Below are 23298 nucleotides of genomic sequence, written 5' to 3' on the forward strand. Positions count from 1 at the left end.
CCTTTAAGAGCCCATATAGTACTTTTGTAGGTTCTCTATTGGTAGGAGAAAATAACAGAGGCCAACCAGAGAATATTGAGAAGCAAAACATCCCAATGGGTCAAGGATGGGCATTAGAAGTGGAGCCTGCCACCCTCCAGGTATCCAGATCCCATAATTGTTGACCATGCTGAGGTCCCACGTCCCCGTCCCTGCTCTAAGAGACATTCCTCCCTCTCTCAAGAGGGAGACATTCTTAAGCAGAGACATCTCTCCATCTCTCCCAGGCACCACAAAATGCCATTTCTTAGAGCAGGGCATGGAGCTCAGATGTTGCTCGACATCTATCCTGGGCCCAGCTGGGAGCTGAACTGCAACAACGAGCATGAGACTCATAATCTCAAGGTTGTGGGTTGAAGCCCCAGGTTGGGCAAAAGATTCCTGCATTGCAAGGGGCTGGACTAGATCAATGTTTTCCAACCTTTGGTCTCCAGCTGGTTTCAGACTACAATTCCCATCATCCCTGACCACTGGTCTTGCCAGCTAGGGAAGATGGGAGTTGTAGTCCAAAAGCAGCTGGAGACCCAAGGTTGGGAAACACCGGACCAGATGATCTTTGTGGTGCCTTCCAAGTCTATTTTCTGTGTTCTCTCCATGACATCTGGAGGTCCCTAGCTTTCCTGCTTTTCTCCTAAAAGAAATTCATGGAGGAGAGGGGGACTAGCCATGTGGCTGCGCTCTGCCTTCAGGGTGGGAAGTGGCAATGCTTCTGAATGCCAGTTGATGGAGACCACAGGATGGGAGAGTGGCTCTTGCACCCAGGTCCTGCTTGAGTGTTTCCCATGGTCCTTGGTTGGCTGCTGTGAGAACAAGAGGCCGGAGGACCTGAAGGCAAGAACTACAGTCAGAAGGTAGACAGTGGGAGATTCAGGACAGACAGCATAAGGAAGCTGCCATACTGAGTTAGACTGTTCGTCTGCCTAGCTCAGCATTGCCTACACTGACTGGCAGCAGTGGCAGCTCTCCAAGGTGTTAGGCAGGGGGGGTCTCTCCCAGCTGCACCAGGAGATGCTGCCAGGGATTGAAACCTCAGACTTTCTGCATGCAAAGCAGGTGTTCTGTCGCGGAGCTAAAGCCTTTTGTTATTGGAAGGTGCCTAGGCACACAGTACATGGCCATCTGGAATTCGCTGCCTAAAACCTTCTTTGGCGAAGGGCCCCAACTTGATGGCAGAGCATCCACCTTGCATACAGAACTCATGACTCAAGCATCCCATCCAACCTTTGCTTAAAAATCTCCAAGGAAGGAGAGTCCACCACTTCTCAGGGGAGACCGTTCCCCTTTGAACAGCCCTTACTGTCAGAAAGTTTTTCCTGATGTTTAGTTGGCCTCTCCTTTCTTATAACTTGGAAGCTATGGGTTCGAGTCCTACCCTCGCACTGGAGAAAATGCTTGTTCGCTCTTCCATCTGACAACCCTTGATATATTTGAAGGTGGCCATCATATCTCCTCTCGGTCTCCTCTTTTCCAGGCTAAACATACCCAGCAACTCCAGCTGTTCCTCATCAGGCTTGGTTTCCAGATGTCAACATATATTGGCCTCCTCTATAGGGGGGCAGGGGGCGCGGAGTGCGCCACCCTGGGATGCTTTTAAAAGTGGCTGGGGGGGGGGAGAGAGAGAGAGAGAGAGAGACAAATAAATGCATGGAGGTGAAGGCTATCAATGGCTCCAAGCCAGGGCGCCTCTGCACCCTAGCCATGCTTGCGGACTTCCCAGAGGAAGGCGGTTGCCAACTGCGGGGAAGAGCGCGATGCAGCCAGGATACCCGTCTCTGCCCCCCGTCTGACGGGAGACGGAGGCGACCGGACGCCCCGGCATCGTCCCAAGGCCGCGTGGCTGAGCTGCCGCTGCTGCCGCCGCCTTGGGGAACCGCGGAGAGGCAAGGCGCGCCCCGGCCGGTCTCTGGTGCTGGGGCAGCGCCCGCCTCTCCTCGTGGCCGGCGAAGGGACGCCCGCGCGCCCCGCCCCTGGGCCGGCCCAGAGGCGAAGTTGGGCCGGCTCGCCCTTGCGCACTGCGCGCCGTGCCGGCTTGGGGAGGCCAGGAGGGCGGGCGCTCCTCGGACGCGCCAGAAGCCGCTGCCGGCGCCGGAGCGCAAGCAGCTCGACCGCCGCCAGCCCCCTGCCTGCGCTGCCAGCCAGCCAGCCGCGCTCCTCTCTTCCCCGGCGTGCGCCCTGGTGCGCCCATGCTCCGCGCTCTCCGGCGGGGACCCCGCAGCCCCCTATGACCCTGCGCGGGCTCCGGCGGAGACAGCAAGGCGGCGGGGGCCGAGGAGGAGCAGGCGGCAGCGGCCGACCCCCTTCCGCCGCCCCGGCCTGCCCCCTCTGCTGCCGCCGCCGCCGGCCCCCCAAGATGATCCCCTACTTCTCCGACGACGCCGTCATCTCCCAGAACGCCATCAACCAGCTGTAAGTACCGCCGCCGCTTCTCTCCCCCTCCAGCCCCAGTTACTAGGGAGGAAGTTAGCAGGATGGTTGGGCACCCCCTCCCCAAACGTATGGGATCATTTCCTCCTTTTTCCAGACACGGATTGAGAATCTTATATTCTCTCTCTCTCTCTTCCTCCTCGCCCCCCACCCCCCGCAATACACTTTTCTCGTCCCCTTGCCAGCGTCAGCGGTGGCTCCGCGTACTGCAGCGCAGAAGCCGTTTGATTTCTCTGGGTCCCGTACCCCCCCCCCGCGCCGCTCTTTTCCTCCCTTTTTCCTCTCCTTTCTCTGCTGCCAATTTTTTTAGGAAGTCATCTCGGGTAAAGCAGAGAGTCAAAGGAGGAGACTCTGGGCGGGCGAGTCGAATCTCCTTGCTTATTTCGGATATATTTCTCCCATTCCTGTTGGGGGTGCGGGGCAGAGAGGATAGAGGAAACGGGGGTCTAGTCCGTTGCGACGCCGCTCCTGCCCCAAAGAACACCCGTGCGCGCTGAGGGGTGGGTGGGTAGGTGGGTGTGCGAGCGGGCGAGCGCGTGCGCAGAAAAAGAGAGGAAAATCGGGTTTAGGTCGGAAGTTAACTTAGGGAGCTCAGCAAGCTGTGTTTGCCCGGACCTGCCCTCCGCAGCTGTTGCCCTCCAGATGTTTAAGCTACAGCTCTGCGCTGGCTGGCTGGCCGGAGTTGCAGGCCGGAACACCTGGAGGCCTCCCAGGTTAGCAAATTTTGGAGCAATTGTACTATGCGAGAGGGAAGACGTGCAAGGGGCAGCTTCGAGCGAACCTTGAATCCAAGCTTTGTGGTGGTTTGAGTTGCTGGTCTGAGCGCTTTTGCTTCAGAGTAAATCTCAAGTGCAGTGGTACCTCGGGTTAAGAACTTAATTCGTTCTGGAGGTCCGTTATTAACCTGAAGCTGTTCTTAACCTGAAGCACCACTTTAGCTAATGGGGCCTCCTGCTGCTGCCACACAATTTCTGTTCTCATCCAAAGTTCTTAACCCGAGGTACTATTTCTGGGTTAGCAGAGTCTAACCTGAAGCATTTGTAACCCGAGGTGCCACTGTATAGGAATGGGCTTCAGCCACCCAACAAACGGTGTGGGGCTGCAGCCTGTGTTGGGAGCCCCTTCTGATACCCTGTCCTTACTGGGGGATTATTGCCACAGAAGTGTGCATGGGAAAGTAGCCTTCATGAGAGATGGGTGTCTTTCCTCCCCAAACAAAGCAGTTAAGAACATAAAGAAGAGCCTACTGGATCAGGCCAAGGCGGCCCATCCAGTCCAGTATCCTGTTCTCACAGTGGCCAACCAGTTTCCTGTAGGAAACGTGAAGTGGGACCCCAGCACAATAGCATTCTCCCCTCCTGGTATTCAGAAGCACTGCTGCCTCCAGCAGCCGTTATGGCAAGTAGGGTTGCTATTGTGAAAATGAGTAAGGGGAGCCTTGTCTGCTGTTCTTAGCCCCTTAGAAAATGCCTCATATAAAAACGTCCACAGTATAAAAGAATAAATATAATAATTGGAATCATAGAGTTGGAGGGGAGCCAAAGGGTCATCTAGTCCAACCCCCTGCAATCTTGCAAATTTGCACTCTTGTTTTCAAATGATTCCCCCCCCCCCGGTGAGTTCACCGTGCTTTGCTGTCTGTTCTTGAACCCAATTCCAAACATGCAGGTTTGGAGACAACTTGAGTTCGGCTCGGCCTGCTGTCCTGTTTTCGCTCCCTGCTCTTTATTCTTGCGCTGGGGGGAGCGTAAACCATATTTCTTCCCCCCACCCCATTTTTACGCTTGGCTCCATAAAAGGCTTTTGTGGTTTTCCTGTTCTGCAGCAAGACATACGCCCTTCCCCAGAACCTCAGGCTGCCCCTGCCACTCTTGGCCTCTAGCTCTCTACTTTCAGGGCTTCCGCTTCTCAGCACCTTCTCAGACCCTTCGGCCCTCTCAGCTTGGGAAGGGGGGGGGGGGCTTCTGCTATCAGAGACGGCTGTCCAGGAATAGCCGCACAAGAAGTCTGTGTCAGCAAATGGAGCTTTTACAGTTGCAGAGGCCTTGCAGTCTCCTACCAACAACTGGGCAGTTGCCAGCCTTGGTGGGGATGGCTTTTAATGCCTTTCCCTCTTCTCTCCCCACCCCCCGCCCCACTGTCACTCCTCCCTGGTGCAAAAACCCCACTGGTTCACTGGCTTCCTGCCTAAACAAAGCCTTGGTGCTTGGAGCACCAGTTTTTGGCAAGGAAGCAGGGCATGGGAGTCTTGCTTTTGGATACCACTTGCTGGAAGTTGCAGGTGGAGAGAGTCCTGCTAGAGGGGGCATCAGCTTGGCCACCGTGAAAGCAGAAAGCTGAACTTCACAGACCCCCCTTGACCTGATCCAGCAGGGCCATTCTGATGCTCCTGTGTGTGGCTTTGCTGCTTCTGACGCTGCTGAGTGCTGGGAACATAGGAAGCAGTCTCCTTCTGAGTCAGATTGCACAGAGTTTGGGGAAGGGCCATAACAACTCGGTGGCAGAGCATCTGTTTTGTTTGCAGGAGGCCCCAGGTTCATTCCCCAATGGCATTTGCAGGTAAAGCTGGGAGAGAAGCCTGCCTGGAACACTTAAGAGATGCTGCCAGTCAGTGATGGCAAAACTGAGCTAGATGGACCTATGGTCTGGTCTCTGTATGTGGCTGCTCCCTGTGATCCTATGCTCCTAGGATATATTGGAGAATCTCTGCCTCGGTGTTAAAAACTCAAATATATAAGCCAGGTGCTAAATAGCTCCTTGGTTTGATACAGTCGGCAGAACAGAACATCCAGTTGCTATTTTGGGGCCAAACAACTAGAAAGTTGTGCTTTTCATTAGGACTTTGGGGTTCCTACACTTCATTCTGACTGTGCAGATAAAATAGAATGGATAGAATCCCACAGGATGCGTTGCTAGTGTGTGAAAACAGTCCAGATCCAAGGATCCCCAGGCAGGCACCTCTAGATGCCATCCTGGCACCCAAACACCTTCACTTGCTTGCAGGTGGCCAGGAGCCAGGTGCAAAATGCGCATGGCAAATTTCAAACGCTTCTCTGCCCTACCTGAAGATGCTGGGGCTTGAACCTGGGAACTTCTGCATGCAAGGCAGAGCTGTGGCCGTTCCCCATATTACCAGGCCAGGGAGGCCAGGGAGCCCCCTCCTGCAGACAGGGGCCTCTTGAAGGTGCCTGGGGTGTGGAAGGAAGGCCAAGAGATGTGTTACTTTCAAATGCAGGTCAGAGAAAGTGTTCTGGGCTGTGTTTCTATGAGAGCTTTGGGGATCTGCAGATTCTTATTTGTGGGGTTCTTCGATGACAAGATCAGTGTGCCCTTAGCATGCCTGGGGATTCACAGAGTGCAAGAGGTCAGGTGGTCCCCTGCCCCAAAGAGGTTACAGTCGAAAAGTCTGACGCAACGGAAGCAGCAGAGGGAGGGGGAGGAAGCAGAAGCTGGGGTGTAAAACTGAGAAGCAACTGGCCCATGCTTAGACCACTTTACAGGCTGGGTTCACAGCTGGGCACAGGAATTAAGGGGAAAGCCTTTCTGGAAGCAACTTTGCCACCTATTACAGCCGCAGAGCATTGGTGGGGCCAGGGCAGCATCCCATGTGAATCGGCCCCCCAAAGGCAGAAATACCAAAAGCCGCTGAGGTTTTCTTAGGGTCCTGTCCTTCAAAATCCTGGCAATGTTGTTGATCCCACTGAGAGAGGGGGGCGGCTCTCTTATCTGCTCGAATCATAGAATTGTAGAGGTGGAAGGGATCTTGTCATCTAGCCCAACCCGCTGCGGCAATGCAGGAATCGCAGCTAAAGGAATGCAGGAATCCTCACAGAACTCTAGCCCAATGGTTGCCATTAATTAATTTGATTTTAAAACGAATTGATTTTAGAATGCCGTATTACTTTTGCTGTTGTTAGCCGCTCTGAGCCCAGCTTCAGCTGGGGAGGGCGGGATATAAATAAAATTATTATTATTATTATTATTTATTATTATTATTTATTAAAGAATCCCTGACAAATGGCCACCCGGCGACCTCTGCTTAAAAACCTCCAGCAAATAAGAGTCCCCTGCCACCAGCTACAGTCTAAAAATGCACCCAGCAAGCTTCTGCCTCTCATGGGACTTGACTTTCCAGGCTTCCTACAGGCGAGGGAAGGGTCTAGTGTGGCACAGAAGCTTGCGTGCTGCATTTTGGGCACTATGTGTTTCAGACAGACCGCATCTTTTCACCTGTTCAGAATCCACATTATCTTGTGGAGCAAGCTCTTACGATGTGGTAGGGCATACCATACCAAAAGAATGAGTTTCTGTGCAGTAATGAGTCACTCAGGAACACAAGTTTTCCTCCTTTATCGTTGAAGAGTGTGGCTTTATTAAAAGTCGCTGTTTGGCATAAATCCAGTGTTAGAAACTGAGATGTGAAAGCTAGGAGCTAAATGGCACCTTAAACCAAGGTTATGGGCGCAACGGAATGTCTAGGCGCACTTTTACAAAGCTGAAAATGAATGAACTGCAGCTAAAATATTTTGTTCATTTTTCACATGGTCTAGTCCTTCCCCTGCCCACATCCCTAATATTCTTAAGAGGGTCTCTTCTCCAGTATTCAGAGAGTAGCTGGAAGTGGGGAGGCAGAAAAAGGTCCTCCTTTCCTTCCACTCTGCAGCTTTAATCTGAAATCTTAGGCGCAGTGCTGCACCCAGAGCTCAGAAACTACTTGCGCTAATTCCCTGTCGCAAAATGCTCCTAGAACATCGGGAGTTTCGAACACTGGATAAATCAAGATGTTCTTGTGTGCCAGCACTCTTCCCCTCACACTTACACACTGCCTTCTGCAGAACAGCAGGCTCCGGTCTCTGAATTTGCTACTTCCCCTTTGCTTTTGGGGTGACGGGCAGAGAGCAGGATGCAGGCATGTGAATTTGCCAGTAACTAGCCGTGGGTATCTATCTGGGGAGATTGCCGTGTGTGTGTGTGTGTGTGTGTGTGTGTGTGTGTGTGTGTGTGTTTTCTGAGCCCTTTCCTAGAGCGCCTAAAGTGTTGTTGCTTAAACTGAGCACATCCACAGTAGCTGCTGGAACACAGGGAGCTGCCTTCTACTGAGTCAGACCACTGGGTTCATCTAGCTCAGTACTGCCTGCACTGACTGGCAGCGGCTGTCCAGGGATTTTAGACCGGGTTCTCTCCCACCGCGGTTTGAACCTGGGACCTTCTGCATGTGAAGCTGAGGCTCTGACGCTACAGCTCACCCACTCTCGGAAAAAGCTTGCCTCCTGAAATAATTGCCTAGGAGAAGCAAGTAAAATGCTGCTGGGCTCCAAAACCTTAACGGCTTTGATGTTTTGTTTTGTTCAACTATCAAGCAGGATATACATTTTACAAAAGGAAAGGAAAGGCAATGTTTGGACATGCATGCTCTTAAGAGCTGCTGGATTTCCAGCTCTTTCTTTCCCCCCTATTTTTCTTATATATCCCTTTTTCTGTAATGCTTTATTGATTTTAAAAACAAAGCAAGTCAACCAAAACAATCCAAAACCGATACATATTACCAAAAAAGATTTAGATTCATACATAACTATTTCCAACCGTGACTTCCAATCACCCCATTGTGGTTCCTAAATTACATTTTCGACTACACACTTTCCTTTATCTCTCCTAAGTTGTTTTCAGTTGTATTGGTTTTGTAAAATTCCCTTATTTCACGCAGAGCTCAATCCAGGCCTGCCAAAGAATTTAAATTTTTACAGTGCTCTTTTAGGTGCATTCCGTAAATGTCCCACTCTCTATTAAATATTAAATATTTGATCTCTATCATCTCGGAATCTTGCTGTCATTCTTGCTAACTCTGCATATTCTCACATTTTTGTCTGCCAATCCAATTTGGATTTCCAGCTCTTTCACTTCCATCTCTTCCTCTGCCGTGCCTTTAACCTGTGTGTGCAGGCAGCAGTTCAACAGATGCAGCGTTCACCATCACTCCATGCTGGGGGAAAGCTACACGTGTTGAATTCCTCCCTGCCCTGTAGCAGCTGAAGAGTTCCCAGGCCCAGTGGAGGAGGAGAAACAAAAGCAGACCTGGCAACTCTGGGGCCTCGCCCTGAAAACATAGCAACATAGGAAGCCGTCGTCTACCAATTCAGACAATACTTAAGTTCAGTATTGTCAACACTTCTTCCTAAAAAAGAATGCAAGATTCCAGTCCTCGTGGGATGAACAAAAGAGGAATGTAGGGAGCTGCTTTCTACAGTGCCAGACCAAAACTATCTAGCTCAGTATTTTTGCACTGAGCTTCACACAGACGGCAATACCTGGAGATGCCATTGGCGATTGAAACTGCTTTTGCACGCAAGGCAGGTGCTCAGCTCCTGAGGTGCAGCCCCAAACATGGCTTATGGAGCAGTGCAGGGTTGAGCCCCCCAGAAAGCAGCCCAGCAGCCGAGAGCCAGTGTGGTGTAGTGGTTAAGAGCGGTAGTCACGTAATCTGGTGAACCAGGTTCGCGTCTCCGCTCCTCCACATGCAGCTGCTGGGTGACCTTGGGCCAGTCACACTTCTCTGAAGTCTCTCAGCCCCACTCACCTCACAGAGTGTTTGTTGTGGGGGAGGAAGGGAAAGGAGATTGTCAGCCGCTTTGAGACTCCTGAAGGGGAGTGAAAGGCGGGATATCAAATCCAAACTCTTCTTCTTCTTCTTCAGTGTCAGGTGTGTCTTCAGCCATTGCTCCCCTTTTTAACCCTGCTGCAGAAACCCAGTACCAGATGAGTTGTAATTACCGTATTTTTCCGTGTATAAGACTGTTTTTTTCTTTAAAAAATAGGTTTAAAATTGGGGGTCGTCTTATACACAGATACAATCCCTCCCCCCATTTTCTTAATTTGGAGTCCCCCAAAACAGGGGGCGTCTTATACACAGAAAAATACGGTAGTTGCTGTGTTTCCGGGCTCCAAAGTTGCCACTAGCCTTCCTTCTTTTGATGGCTTACCTGATTCAATAACTCAAGGCCAACCCTTTGCTACCCTGCCTCCCAGTAGCAGCCAGTCGCTGTTTTCTGGCATCTCACAGACAAGAGCATCTAACAGCCTATTTGAGACCAGGGATGGTGGTGTCATGGTTAGAGTGTTGGACTAGGTCCTGCGAGACCAGGGTTCGAATCCTCACTTGGACATGAAGTTCACTGGGTAACCTCGGCCCAACCATTGCCCCTCAGCCTAACCTACCTCACAGGGTGGTTGTGGGGATTAAAGGGGGAGGGGAGAACCATGCAAGCCACCTTGATTCCTATGGAACTCCTCCCCGCAGTGTTGGACAAATTCATGAGGAGACGGCTGTCAATGGCTGCTATCCTCAATGGCTATGCTCTTCCTCCGTGTTTGGAGGCAGCAATGCTTCTGAATACCAGTTGCTGGAAACCACAGGAGGAAAGAGTTGCTCTTGTGGGTTGCTCACACACATCTTGTTGTGAGAACGGGATTAGATGGGACATTGGCCTACTCCAGCTGCTGCTCTCACATTCTTAAATGTTTCTATGTACTAGCGGGGTGCCATGGAGCTGAAAAGCAGTCTATAAGCAAACTGAAATAATTAAAGTGGTACCTTGGTTCCACTCAAACTTAATCCGTTCCGCAAGTCCGTTCCAAAACCAAAGCGTTCCAAAACCAAGGCGTGTTTTCCCATAGAAAGTAATGCAAAATGGATTAATCTGTTCCAGACTTTTAAAAACAACCCCTAAAACAGCAATTTAACATGAATTTTACTCTCTAACGAGACCAATGATCCATAAAATGAAAGCAATAATCAATGTACTGTACTATAAAATAAATAAGACAGTATTGTAGATGATAAAAATTAAAATTATTATTTTTTCTTACCTGCATTGATGATAGTCATTGTTTGGATGGGGGGGCTTTATCCATTTCCACAGTCAATCAATCAATCAATCAATAGCTGAACTGGGTTCCACACAGTCACAAAAGCAAATTCACCAAAAAAGCCTCAAAAACAAAAACGCAAAATAAATAGCAAAAACAAAAGCACCAAACTTACTCTGTTCCAGAAGTCCGATTGACTTCTGAAATGTTCAAAAACCAAGGCACAGCTTCTGATTGGTGCAGGTGCCCCAGAAACAATAGCCGACAGCCACATCGGATGTTCGGCTTCCAAAAAACGTTTGAAAACTGGAACACTTACTTGGGTTTTCGGTGTTGGGGAACCAAAGCATTTGAGAACCAAGGTACCACTGTATTTCTTTATAAACAGTAGCTGTGTACCCCAATTTAATTTAAAAAAATCAAAACCTTTTACAACAAATATATGCGCACACACAAGCACAGGCACACACACATATATATACGGTATACATGAAGGGACGCGGGTGGCGCTGTGGGTAAAACCTCAGCGCCTAGGGCTTGCCGATTGCTTGGTCGGCGGTTTGAATCCCCGCGGCGGAGTGAGCTCCCGTCCTTTGGTCCCAGCTCTTGCCCACCTAGCAGTTCGAAAGCACCCCTAAGTGCAAGTAGATAAATAGGTACCGCGTTATAGCGGGAAGGTAAATGGCGTTTCCGTGTGCTGCGCTGGTGCAGGTTCGCCAGGGCAGCTTCGTCACGCTGGCCACGTGACCCGGAAGTGTCTCCGGACAGCGCTGGCCCCCGGCCTCTTAAGTGAGATGGGCGCACAACCCTAGAGTCGGACACGACTGGCCCTGATGGGCAGGGGTACCTTTACCTTTTTATATATATACATACACATATATATATACAGGCAAGAAAACTGCATGGTCTTTTGAAAATAATAATAAAGTAGATCACCAGCTAGCTATTACAGGAAGCATTTGTCTGCATTGTCTGTCTAAGCCTGGCAGCAAAGAAAAGATCTCAGCAAAGGTTCAAAGTTCAGGGTAGGAAGGCGCCTGCCGAATCTCTATTCGGAGAGCGTTCTGTAGGGCTGGGCCGGTGACATTAAAGGCTCGGTTTTGTACTGTGTTGATGCCAAATGAGCCTCACCAATAATAACAACCATTCCTTGATAAACTCCTCTGCACAACTTCAGAGGTGGCAGGCTGAACTGTGGACCAGAGTATATTGCCTAGAAGATGGTGTGGGTGTCTCGTAAGTTGCAGCGCCTTTGTGAGTCTACGGTATCAGGATGCTGGGGGACCCGGCTTTTTCGTTGGGCGGTTTCCTCGCCTGCAGGACTGCAGAGATGGGATCTTGCTATTGTGGGTGGTAGAATGGAACAGGATCTGAATCAAGGAGGCATTGTGATAGTAACGGAGTTGTGCCTTCCATGCTTTGTTGAGAATGCCTGCCATCAGAAGCTTAAAGGTGGGAAGTTCGGGACAGACGAAAGGAAGAACTTCTTTGCCCAGCCCTTGGTTAAACTCTGGAATTCACTCCTGCAGGATGTTGCTGCGGCCACCAGCTTGGAATGGCTTCCAAAAGGGGATTGGGCAAATTAAGGGGGCAGTAAGGACGCGGGTGGCGCTGTGGGTTAAACCACAGAGCCTAGGACTTGCCAATCCGAGGTCGCGGTTCGAATCCCTGTGACGGGGTGAGCTCCCATTGCTCGGTCCCTGCTCCTGTCAACCTAGCAGTTCGAAAGTGCAAGTAGATAAATGGGTACCGCTCTGGTGGGAGGGTAAATGGCGTTTTCATGCGCTGCTCTGGTTCGCCAGAAGTGGCTTAGTCCTGCTGGCCACATGACCCGGAAGCTGTACGCTGGCTCCCTCGGCCAGTAAAGCGAGATGAGTGCCGCAACCCCAGAGTCGGCCACAACTGGACCTAATGGTCAGGGGTACTTTTACCTTTAAGGCTACCCATGGCTAGTAGCCACAATGTTTTCCCTCCACCTTCCTGGGAATTGCAAGTCGGCAGAGTCTGATATGTTCCAAACGTAGTGTATTCAGGGTTTTAGGAGATATTGAACCTAGACTTAACATGTTGTCATCTTTTTTTAAAATGAGGTTGGTTTTTCAGCTGCTTAGGTTGGCTTCGGCTGGAGGCAGAAGCCTCGTAGGGCAGAGGGAGGGAGCTCCGCAGTGTCTCTTCTCTAGCGACTTGCTGAGGTCCTGATAGCGAAGGAACAGGGAGTGCAAATCCCTTGCTTACAGGCACCCAGCGGTGGGGGAGACCCACCCTTTCCTTCCCTGGAACAGAGAGATTAAAGCTCCTGCGGTTATCAGGAACAGGTTTTGCCGCATCCCCTTCTGAGATTATCAGCTGTGGCCAAGCAGGGCCCTTTTTGCTGGTTTTCGTGGGGATTTAAGTCTTGGCTGCAACTGAGCAAATGTGAGGCAAGGGAGGTTTCTGGTTTTTATCTTTAAAGCTACTTGCCATTTTGCTTTTCTCTTCCAGAGAAAAAGAGAGAAGTGTGTGTGTGTATTCCTGTTGAGACAGATGCATGCCTGCTTAAATTTCTCGGCAGCTTTTCAGCCAAACTAACCTTCAAGGTGCCTTTTCTAGAATTGTAGAGTTGAAAGGGACCTAAAGGGTCATCTTGCCCAACCTCCCCCCACACTTTTCCAATATTGGTCATCCTCTATTGGTAGACCCACTGAAATTAATGGACATGATTAACTTAGATCCCTCCATTTCAATAGGTCTTCTCTGAGTAAAATTTGTTGTTGTTGTTTAGTCGTGTCCGACTCTTCGTGACCCCCTGGACCAGAGCACGCCAGGCACGCCTGTCTTCCACTGCCTCCCGCAGTTTGGTCAGACTCATGTTTGTAGCTTCGAGAGCACTATCCAACCATTTGTGGTCACCTTGCTTTGGACAGAGATCCTGAGTTTTGCCTCCACCTTACATCATCTGGGGAAGACGCAGAGAGAGAGAGAGACAGACAGAGAGTGCTTCTGTTGTTTTGCTCCCAGCTGACGATAAAATTTTACAACCATCATAAAAAGATTAATTCTTAGTGAGCTTTGCCTGGTCAGAAACCGGTAGTTATCTCCAAATAAGTCCAGATTCCCTTTGGCCTGCTTGTCTGTGTGTGTGTGTGTGTGTGTGTGTGTGTACATACGTGGTTGGGGTCAACTCTGAAATATATCTGTGTCAGCCTTTTAATGGAACAAAATTATGGGTCCATATGGCTTTTTAGGAGTTGAGGTGCGCCAGTTCACAGCATAATACTGTAAAGAATATGTATTTATTTATTTAGGAAATCTCTGAGGGCAGGGTATTTATGTGAATCACAGTTTTAAAACAGTGCTTGAAATTCCCCAGGTGCCAGACGTGTTTTTCAACTGGTGTGGGTCCAGTTGTGAGCAAGTGAAGATGCCTTGTCGCGAGGTTTGGCGAGTGACATCTGCACCAGCCAGCCGGCCAATCTGTGGAAATGTCTTGTCCATTTTATTCCAGATTTGATGAGACAGTCCATTGTGGCACCTGTAACCCAGGTTTAAGTGCCATTTGGCGATTAGCTTATATATCTGAGTTTCTAAAACTGTTTAAAAAATAGGCTCCTGTGCAATACACACACACACACACACACACACATTCAGCAAGCCTGCCTAGCCATATAGTTAGCCCAAACCTGTAGTCATTTAAAAGTTTTTGCCAATAGTTAATCTGTGTTTCTAATGGCAAGCTATTTTATGTCGTTTTTTAGTTTTGTGGATTTTAGCTGTGTGGTGTGCTATCTATAATTTTACTATGCATATCACTTAGAGAGCCAATTAAGTGGTTTAATAATAATAATAATTTATTATTTGTACCCCGCCCATCTGGCTGGGTTTCCCCAGCCACTCTTTTCTAAACTTTTCTAAAGAAAATACTGATAACTAACATGGACCAAGTAAAGCCAACACGATTAGAACCCAAATCCATAATAGGCAAAAATTAAAAAGAAAGAAAGAAATGTGGTTCTATACTGCCACGTTTGGGGCCTATTGAAATGAATGGACCCAATCATGTTAATTGATTTCAGTGAGTCTGCTTTTGAGTAGAACTAACATTCGACACAAGCCATAGAGTGGGCTACAACTTCCAGGCAACTTGTTGCATGGATGGCTCCTCCATGTTCCATGGCAGCGTATCTCAGTATATTAGATGATTCTGGGGGCGGTCCGTCCCATGGGTACCCTGTTTGTGGGGCTGATGAAAGTTGTGGTCCAAAAGCTCTGGAGGGCACCAGGTTGGCAAAGACTTTTCTTCTTAGTAGCTCCCCCCCCCCCATTTTTGTCATGCAAAATCAGCTGTTGGGGTGAATTCTGGAAAATGCCAGTCATTTGGTGTATATTGCTCCCTAGGGTAAGTGAGAGAGAGAGAGAATTTGCCTTGACTTAATTTACTACCTTGAGCAGTTAGAACTGAAAACAGCAACCCCAAACCTGCACTCTCCGTCTTAACAGCGCTTGCTCCTTACTAAAATTTCAGGTACACGGTGTGCGTGCTTTGATTTACTTAATACTGGCGAGGTTAATCCTCTCCCATTGCAAGATGCTGAGATCTCGAGGGTGTGTTTGAAGATAAAAAGTTGTTTTCTACTTGGGAAGGAAGTTTTTGCAGACAAAGGGTGCCAGTTCTGCTCCTTAACTCTGGGGGCTGCTGGGGGGAGAATCCTCGAGATCTGCGCTGTGAGTGTGTTTGTGTGCCAGCGCACGGGCGGTGAAATTCATCAGGAATCTCTCCCGAGCGAAATGGGCCAGTGTGGAAACAGGCCATGAGACCAGATGAGCTCCGTTGGCCTGATTCTGCAAGGCCTTTCTAGGTTCTTACGGGGTGAAACAAGGGGGAAGACAGGCAGGGAGACTCGGGTCCCTTTGAGCAGCAGTGAGCAATGCTGGCATGACTTTCTGGCCATAGTTTTTGTGTTTCCGTGGGCTGAAGCAGACAGTAGCCTCTTGTTCTCTCTGGCAGCTGGATGGATGCAAGACTGGGGCAGAGAGTGCACAGCCCACGGGTCACATGCAGGACAAGAATTTCGGCCTGGGGTAGGTTCTAGTGCTCATGAAGGTGTACTTTTAAAGCAGCCTGTTCCTTTGGGTTTCTTTGTGAATGCTCCCATCTTGCCAGACTTGGGTGTGGGGAATTCTCATCCCTGATTGGACCAGAGAGCAATGACTCATGCAGAGTGGCAAGGGGCACTTGCCTTGGTACTTTGGGAAATGCCCATCTCTACCTTCGCCAACCTGGTCCCCCCCCCCCCAGGATCTTTGTACTACACCTCCCATCTGGCTGGGGCTGATGAGAGTTGTAGCCCAAAGCAGCTGGAGGGCACCAGGTAGGCGAAGACTTCTTTAAAAGCCCTTGGCAATGCTTGTTGCAGCCTCAAAAAACCCGGCAGTGTAAATAACAATAGTAATTCTCAAAATTGTAGGCTGTTCCTAACCCCCACCCTGAGTGTGCCCATCTGCACAGTTCCCCACTCTCTGAGTAAGTTGCCGTGCATAACTGTTCTGCTCCCAAGGGAGAGGCGCCTGTAGGAGATGACCTTCGATCACCTGCCTGGTGCTGTGACACCCCCTGTGACACCCCCTCCTTTGTCTGCCCCAGAGACCTTTGTATCTTCTCCTTGCCCTACTGCCACTTCCTGCCGCCACACCTTCCTGCCCTTCTGAACTGTGGCAGGGCCTATTGGTTGCACTCTGGTGCTTTTTTGGGTCTGCCTCCTGGAGATCGATGCAGGGGGTGTTGAGCAATCATTTCTCTGTTAATATTAAATCTGGTGAGTCCCACCCCACCCTCCGCTTTAATTTCCCTTTCTCCATTCCCTTCTTCCCCACCTGCTACCACAGTCAACAAATTACCAAATTTGCTATCCTGCAAAGATGCGCCTTAAAATTGCACAGAAATGTTCCCCTCTCAGAGGAGAGCAAGAACAGTATTCTGCACACACACACACACACACACACACACACACCATCAAACTCTGAACTAAGCAATTTCTAAACCTCTTCACCCCGCCCTTTGATGGATTATAAAACCACAAGGGGAGCCTGCTGGATCAGGCCAGTGCCCCATCGAGTCCAGCATCCTGTTCTCACAGTGGCCAGCTAGATGCCTGTTGGAAACCCACAAGCAGGATTCGAACACAAGACCACTCCCTCCCTTCCTACGGCTTCCAGCAACTGGTATTCAGAAGCATTGCTTCCTCTGATCAGAGGCAGAGCTAGTAGCCATCCGTAGCCGTCCTCCATGAATTTGTCTTAATCCTCTCTTAAAGCCATCTAGGTCAAAAGCCATCACCTAGATGGGATCCTGTGGGAGCGAGTTCCTCAGGGCAGGTTTTTTTTGGGTTGTTTCGTGTTGCCCACCCCTTTTGCCGAATGTTTAGTTTCAAGTGGACTAGAAACTTGACCATGTGTGTTAAGGAAGGAAACCCGACGATTGTTTCCGGGGAAGCGTAACTCTGCTTATGCCAGCTCAGGTGTGTGTGTTGTGGGGGAGCGATCGGCTCTGGCTTTGCATGCCAGATCTCAGCCCCCCCGGTCCTCGCTCCGTTCTGGCCACCGCCTCGGTTTGGAGGCCTTCAGAACCGTGTGCCCTTCCCCCTTGCAGGACAGTGCCCCTGGCTGCTGTAACCCCACACCCCGGCTTCAATCTGGTCTTCCTTCCCCCTCTTATGTAAAGGCGGCCCATTCTATTCTCGGCCTCCACCTGTGGGTCTGAGCTGGCGGGCCGGCCTTGGCTCCGCACTCGCCTGCCCTTGCCTTGTTGCCTGCCCGCCGTTGCCACAACACAGCCCGTCTCCTGTTTGCTCAGCTCTGCGTTTTTGCATGGGCTGCAGCTCTGCCTGAACGGTCTGGAGCGGGCTTGGGCGGCTGCCAGGGTGGTGGTGGTCTCGGACAGCATAGAAACTGCGGGAATCTCTGTGTGGGGTGTCAGGTTCTCCCTGCGGGAAGAAAGTGGGTGGTTGCGTTTATTTATACATTTCTCACATTTTACGTGCCACCTTTTCTTTTCCTGCAAGGAGCTGAAGACGATGTGTACGTGCTCCCTCATCCAGTGGCGTAGCGTGGGGGATGCAGGGGGTGCTGGCGGCACCGGGCGCAACATCTGGGGGTTAGGGGGCGCAAATCCACGAGTTAGGGGGCGCAAATCCACGGGTTAGGGGGCGCAAATTACTTGCCCCGGGTGCTGACAACCCACGCTACGCCACTGCCCTCGTCTCCTTTTTATCCCCACTGCAACCCTGTGGTGTAGGCTCGACTGAGAGAGGCAATGAAAGGCCCAAGTCCGGCCAGTGAACTTCCTCCCTCTGTGTCGGATTTGAACCCTGGACTCCCAGGCCCTACATAGTCTGATACTCTAACCCAGTGGTTCCCAAAGGTTCTTGGTCCACCACCCCCCTGGTTTCTTAAATGCCTCCCCAGTGCCCCCTTCCCTATAAAAAGCATGATTGGAAACAGTGGTTTGCACAACCTACTAAGGAAGAGAATAACACAATAAAATTCAAAACGGTAACGGTTTTGATTGCACATTTATTCAAAACCCAGTTAAAACTATTTAGTTTACTTAATTCATCAGAACTGCTGAACTTGGTCCAGTGATGCTCCAGATGTTTTTCCGCATTCGTGACTAATGGAAACAGAAGGGTAAAGGAAATTGATAGCAAAAAAACCAACCCTGCAAGGTAGCTTAGGCCAAGAAAGGCAGTGACTGGGCCAAGGTGACCCAGTGAGCTTCACAGCCCGATTGGGATTTGAACCCCCTATGTCCCAGTCCTCTAACCACTACACCATACCACCCCTTTGCAGGCTAGAGCCGATTCCCGTTGCCTAATCCCTTTTCAGGGGCCATTGCCCCTGCCTGCGTTCCTCTTCCCTGTTTTCTCCTTCATGGTTCCCAGGGTATCTTGGTCAAGCGCCAGGGCAGCCCCGGCCACTGTGAAACTCCGCAGGGCAGACTGCGCCCCGACAATGATGCCTTCTCAGAGACACTTCCGCTGGTGGTTCTGCTCTGAATTGTAGCTGTTTTGCAAAAATCCCACTTATTTGCTTGGCACCTAAGTGACATTTTAGATAAGGAGAAAAACACTTCTCCCCCCCCCCCCTTTTTGGACAGAATGTTTGTAGTTCAGCATTTAAAAAACAAAAACGCTGAGTCAAGACAAAGCCTGTGATCTTGAGAAGAGAACATGCTATAGAGAAGGGAACAGGGGAGATGAGGATTGCAGCCAAACTTTCAGGCTTTATTTCTCTTCTAGTGCAGAGGACAGGGGAATCCTGTGACCCTTCAGATGTGGCTGGACTCCCAGCTGCAATCACCTCTGAGCCTTGGCCAGTCCGGGAGTCCCAACAACATTTAGAGGCTCATGCCTCTCTCAGCCTCACATGCCTTGCAGGGTTGTTGTGCAGATAAAAACGGAAGGAGGCAGGGACAGACTATGCACACTGCCTCGAGCTCCTTCAAAGAAATAACAAAGAAAAAACAAAGATCAGAGGGAGAGCGTTCCAGGCCAGTCAAGTTTCTAGTCCACGTCAAACTGAACTGCCTCCTTCTGAAGGGTGAGCCAAACAGCTGGAATCTAGAAAGTGAAAGCAGAAATAGAGCGTCAAAAGAAAGATCGCCTCTGCTGTAGCCCAGAAAGGGTAGAGAGCCATTCCTCTCCCTTGCCGGCCACTCTAGGCTAACCCACTTTCTAGGGGAACAAATTTCCTGCCTGGTTTCCACCTCTGATGTCCATTGAGCCCTCCATAAGAACATAAGAAGAACCTGCAGGATCAGGCCAATGACCCACCTAGTCCAGCATCCTGTTCTCACAGTGGCCAACCAGATGCCTCTTTTGGGCAACCCAAGGCAGGATTCAACCACAAGAGCAACTTTCCCCTCCTGTGGTTTGCAGCACTGGTATTCAGAAAGCGTTGCTGCCTCCGACTGGAGGCAGAGCCGAGCCATTCTAGCTAGTAGCCATCGATAGTCCTCTCCATGAGTTGGTCTAATCCTCTTTTAAAGGCATCGCGCTTGGTGGCCATCACTACATCCTGTGGGAGAGAGTTCCATAGGTTAACTCTGTGCTGAGAGAAGAACGACTTTCTTTTATCAGCCCTGGATCTCCCAAGTGGGACCTGAGTGCCATAGCAGCAAGTCTTCCCCACTAGCGATTCCCCATTTCCTGCCTCCGACAGAGGAGGGAGAACAGAGCCATCGTGGCTTCTGGCCATGGGTACCCTTCCCCTCCATGAAAAGGGAGAAGCATGGCTCAACCCGGCGCATGCAGAGGGTCAGCTCCTGTCTCACCTCATTAGGCAGAACATGAAAAGAGAGGCGGGGGGAGAGAGAGGGAGAGAGCGCTGTTGCAATTGCAGACTCGCTTGCTGGAATTTTCTGCCTGCTTCCGTCCAGCAGCCGGCTGCCCCCGCCCTTTGCTTGCAAAAGCAAACAGGTGGGTTTCTTTCCTTTCCTTTTGAAGCCACAATCACACAGTCCTCAATCGGCTTAAGGGAGTTTTGTTTCTCTTTTCAATAAACCCTCTGGGCCAGGCCACTCCTGCAAAACAGGCTGGCTTTGTACAGGTCCGTTCCTCCGAATTATTCTTACCTCTGAAGCTGCCTTTTCCTGAGTCCATCTATCTTAGTGTTGCCAATACTGGCTCGCAGCAGCCCTCCAGGGGTTCAGGCAGGGAGCCTCTCTCTCCCAGCCCTCCCTGGATACGTTGAGGGTTCAACCACTGACCTTCTGCCAGCAAAGCAGGAGCTCTTTCCACAGCCGTCCCACTGAAGCTGGTATTGGACAGCTTTCCCTGTTCCAGGAGCCACTTAGAGATGTAGTTCCCAGAGTGGGCAATAGCACCCCCCTGCAGTGGGATTAACTAGGGGGGTCCTAAGGAGCAAGGCGGCTGCAGGGAGGTGCAAATGACTCTCAGACTTTGAAAAGCTGGTCTCCCTGGGTCAAGTTCAATTTTGCCGATTCGATTAAACTAAACAGTTTTAAATGGATCGTGAATAATTGTGCAATTAATCATTGCTGCTTTGAATTTTATCGTTCTCTTATCTTCCTCCATGCATTGTGCAAACCACTGTTTTGATTTGACGCTTAGGGTAGGGTAGGGTAAGGGCCTCAGGGGATGAGTTTACGGCCTCAAATGGTTTGCGAACCACCGGCTTCATGATCCTCCAGTCACCTTGGATGGACGCGGTTTGTAACCAAACTCCCTGCCGCACCTCACAGAGCTCTTCCGCTGGCCAGGTCTGATGCGGAGGAGCGGCTGCCCTCGTTCTAACGAGATCTGAAACGCAGCGGTGACAGCTCTGCCCGCCTGGCCGTTTGTCTTGCTTTTGTCGAAAACTACCTGCGCTGAATGATTGATGGAAATTTATTCCAGGAACAGAGTGCTCCTGGTAAACCGATCTCCATCCGGGGTGCCGGTGGTGGGGAAATGGCATTTCCAATTTAAGAGGCAATTCTATTGAATCTTGGCGTCAGATGTTCTTTTACGGGAGGTGGGAGGTACACAGGGATTGGGGGGAAGATGGGGTGAATTGGAAGATGCTTTTCAACTGGTAGAGCCCTGCTGGGTTATATAGCTCGCCCTTCTTTTACCTGGAACAGATGCTCTAGCACTGAGCCATGGTTAATGCCCTAAAAATAAGCATAATAATAGAATTGTTGGATCATAAAGAAGGCTGATCGCTGAAGAATTGATGCTTTTGAATTCTGGTGCTGGAGGAGACTCTGGAGAGTCCCATGGACTGCAAGAAGATCAAACCTCTCCATTCTGAAGGAAATCAGCCCTGAGTGCTCACTGGAAGGACAGATCCTGAAGCTGAGGCTCCACTACTTTGGCCACCTCATGAGAAGAGAAGACTCCCTGGAAAAGACCCTGATGTTGGGAAAGATGGAGGGCACAAGGCGAAGGGGACGTCAGAAGACGAGATGGTGGGACAGTGTTCCCGAAGCCACTAGCATGAGTTTGACCAAACTGTGGGAGGCAGTGGAAGACAGAAGTGCCTGGCGTGCTCTGGTCCAGGGGGTCACGAAGAGGCGGACACGACTAAACGACTAAACAACAATTGTAGGATTGGAAGGGACTTTCCAAGAGTCGTCTAGTCCTGCTCCCTCCAATGCAGGAATCTTAGCTAAAGCATCCTTGACTGATGGCCATCCAACCTATGCTTAAAAACCTCCTAGGAAGCGCCGAAAGACCCTCTAGTCCAGCATTCTGCCCTGATGCAAATAAGACTAAATAAGATTCCAGTCCTCATGGGTGTTAATAAAGGGCTGACTTAAATAGGAACAGAATCAGAGCATTGGTCCACCTAGCTTAGTGATTGATTAATTGATTGCGTTTACCTGTATATCCCTTTTCCTCCAAGGAGCTGAAGATGGCGCACATGGTTCTCCCCCCCACATTTAATCCCAACAACCCTGTGAGGGGGTTTAGGCTGAGAGGCAGTGACTGGCCCCAAAGACCACCCAAGGAGCTTCATGGTCAAGTGGGGATTTGAACCCTGGTCTCCCGGGACCTATTCTGCCATGCTGACCCACTATACCACACTGGATCTCACTGTTGAGTACTCTGTTGACTACTCTGGCTGGCAGCGGCTCGTCAGAGCAGCAGGCAGACTATTTCTCAGCCCTCCCTGGAGATGTGAGCAGGGATTGAACCTGGAACCTTCCATATGCAAAGCAGATGTTCTGTACCCCTGAGCAAAAGGACCATCCGCAGATAAGCGAATGTGGCTCATCTTGCGTTAGACAAGCTTCCTTGGTTGGCGTGACCTTGCTGAAGTCCTCCTATTGCTACTGTTTGTGGCTTTTTGTTTTATTTCCCCCCCTCTTTGGGGAAAATAAAGGAAGAGCAACATTTGTGTCTAAAATGCATTTTCCCCTTTTGTGGGGAGTCAGCGACTGCTGCTGGCATTCTGCATTCTTCCTCCGGCTGACGTGCCCTCCATGGCAACTCCGAGGGGCGACCGAGCTGGTAGCCTGGATACGGCGGTCATCGCCTTCGCGCTCAATAGGCCTTGAGGCCCTCCCGTGGAAATGTCTTCGGGGACGGGGGGAGATTGAGATGGGCATGCGTCCTTCGAGCCTGCCTTTTTCGACAACGGGCTTTGGCGTGACGCAGGGCAGAAATTGCCCTTTCAAGTGGGCCATTGTGCTCTCCGTATGCCTTCAGCCTGCTATTAAGGCATCTTCTCAACCATAACCCCCCCCATCACAAGTAATATTCAAACTTGTCTGCCCACATATTATCCCCATGCTCATCATTTGGAAGCATGCACTTGGAAGGAAAGAACCCGATATCTTAACTTTCCAAAAGCATCCCTCCTTGGTCGCTAGCAGGCAGTCCTTACTCACCATAGGCGACCAGATTAGTGGCTGTTGGTAAACCTGCTTTTACACCATTGGTGGTAAATCCCAGCAGGCTGGATGGGCACGTGTGGCAGTATTCTGTGACTCAGTCATCGGAATCACAGGTTGTTTGTTTGTTTGTTTGTTTGAAAGCAAGTTTCTAGCCTTCAAGTTTCCAAAAGATTCATTTTGAAGCTGTGGGTTAGAATTTCTAAAGCTCCATGTTTGCTGAGCAGTATTTCAATGGCTCCAGTGCCCAGGTCAGATCTCTGTTGGGGATGAGAAGTGGAAGGATAAACTGATTTATTTAGCATTTCTGGCACTAGATGAGTCAGCTTGCTCCAGTCCTAAGGGCTTGGGGAGGGTAACAGGTGTTAATTATCCCCAGTCACACAAAAAAACCAAACCATCTGAGAAACACTTTTGGAAGGTCATTATCAGGCAGTGCCAAGGGCCTTCTGGCGGTTCCCTCGCTGTGAGAAGTGAGGTTACAGGGAACCAGGCAGAGGGCCTTCTCAGTAGTGGCGCTTGCTCTGTGGAACGCCCTCCCATCAGATGTCAAGGCAATAAGCAACTATTTTACTTTTAAAAGACAACTGAAGGTGGCC

At 50.3% G+C, this 23298-nt stretch overlaps 1 protein-coding gene and 1 long non-coding RNA gene across 6 annotated transcripts in view; one reads left to right on the forward strand and one right to left on the reverse strand.

Moving 5' to 3' along the window:
* The window catches only part of SSH2 (slingshot protein phosphatase 2), a 121268-nt gene that overhangs the window by 49341 nt on the left and 48629 nt on the right, over positions 1-23298 (forward strand). For 3 of the 5 annotated variants that reach the window (XM_081171948.1, XM_081171950.1, XM_081171949.1), the window contains exon 1: positions 2246-2445. The exons of the other annotated variants lie outside the window; for them this stretch is intronic. In XM_081171948.1, the coding sequence (XP_081028074.1) occupies positions 2261-2445 (185 nt within the window). In that variant the 5' untranslated portion in view covers positions 2246-2260. Of the gene's footprint in view, positions 1-2245; positions 2446-23298 lie in introns of those variants that run through there. 5 annotated transcript variants of the gene reach the window in all.
* Positions 18447-23298, reverse strand: part of LOC308574409 — a 28742-nt gene continuing 23890 nt past the window's right edge. Inside the window, exons 2-4 of the long non-coding RNA XR_014002477.1 lie at positions 22697-22959; positions 19134-19377; positions 18447-18920 (exon numbers count right to left, since the gene is read on the reverse strand). This is a non-coding gene — a long non-coding RNA (uncharacterized lncRNA). The remainder of the gene's footprint in view (positions 18921-19133; positions 19378-22696; positions 22960-23298) is intronic.

The sequence above is a fragment of the Podarcis bocagei genome (assembly GCF_964188305.1).
Source record: "Podarcis bocagei genome assembly, chromosome: 15".
Classification (NCBI taxonomy): domain Eukaryota; kingdom Metazoa; phylum Chordata; class Lepidosauria; order Squamata; family Lacertidae; genus Podarcis; species Podarcis bocagei.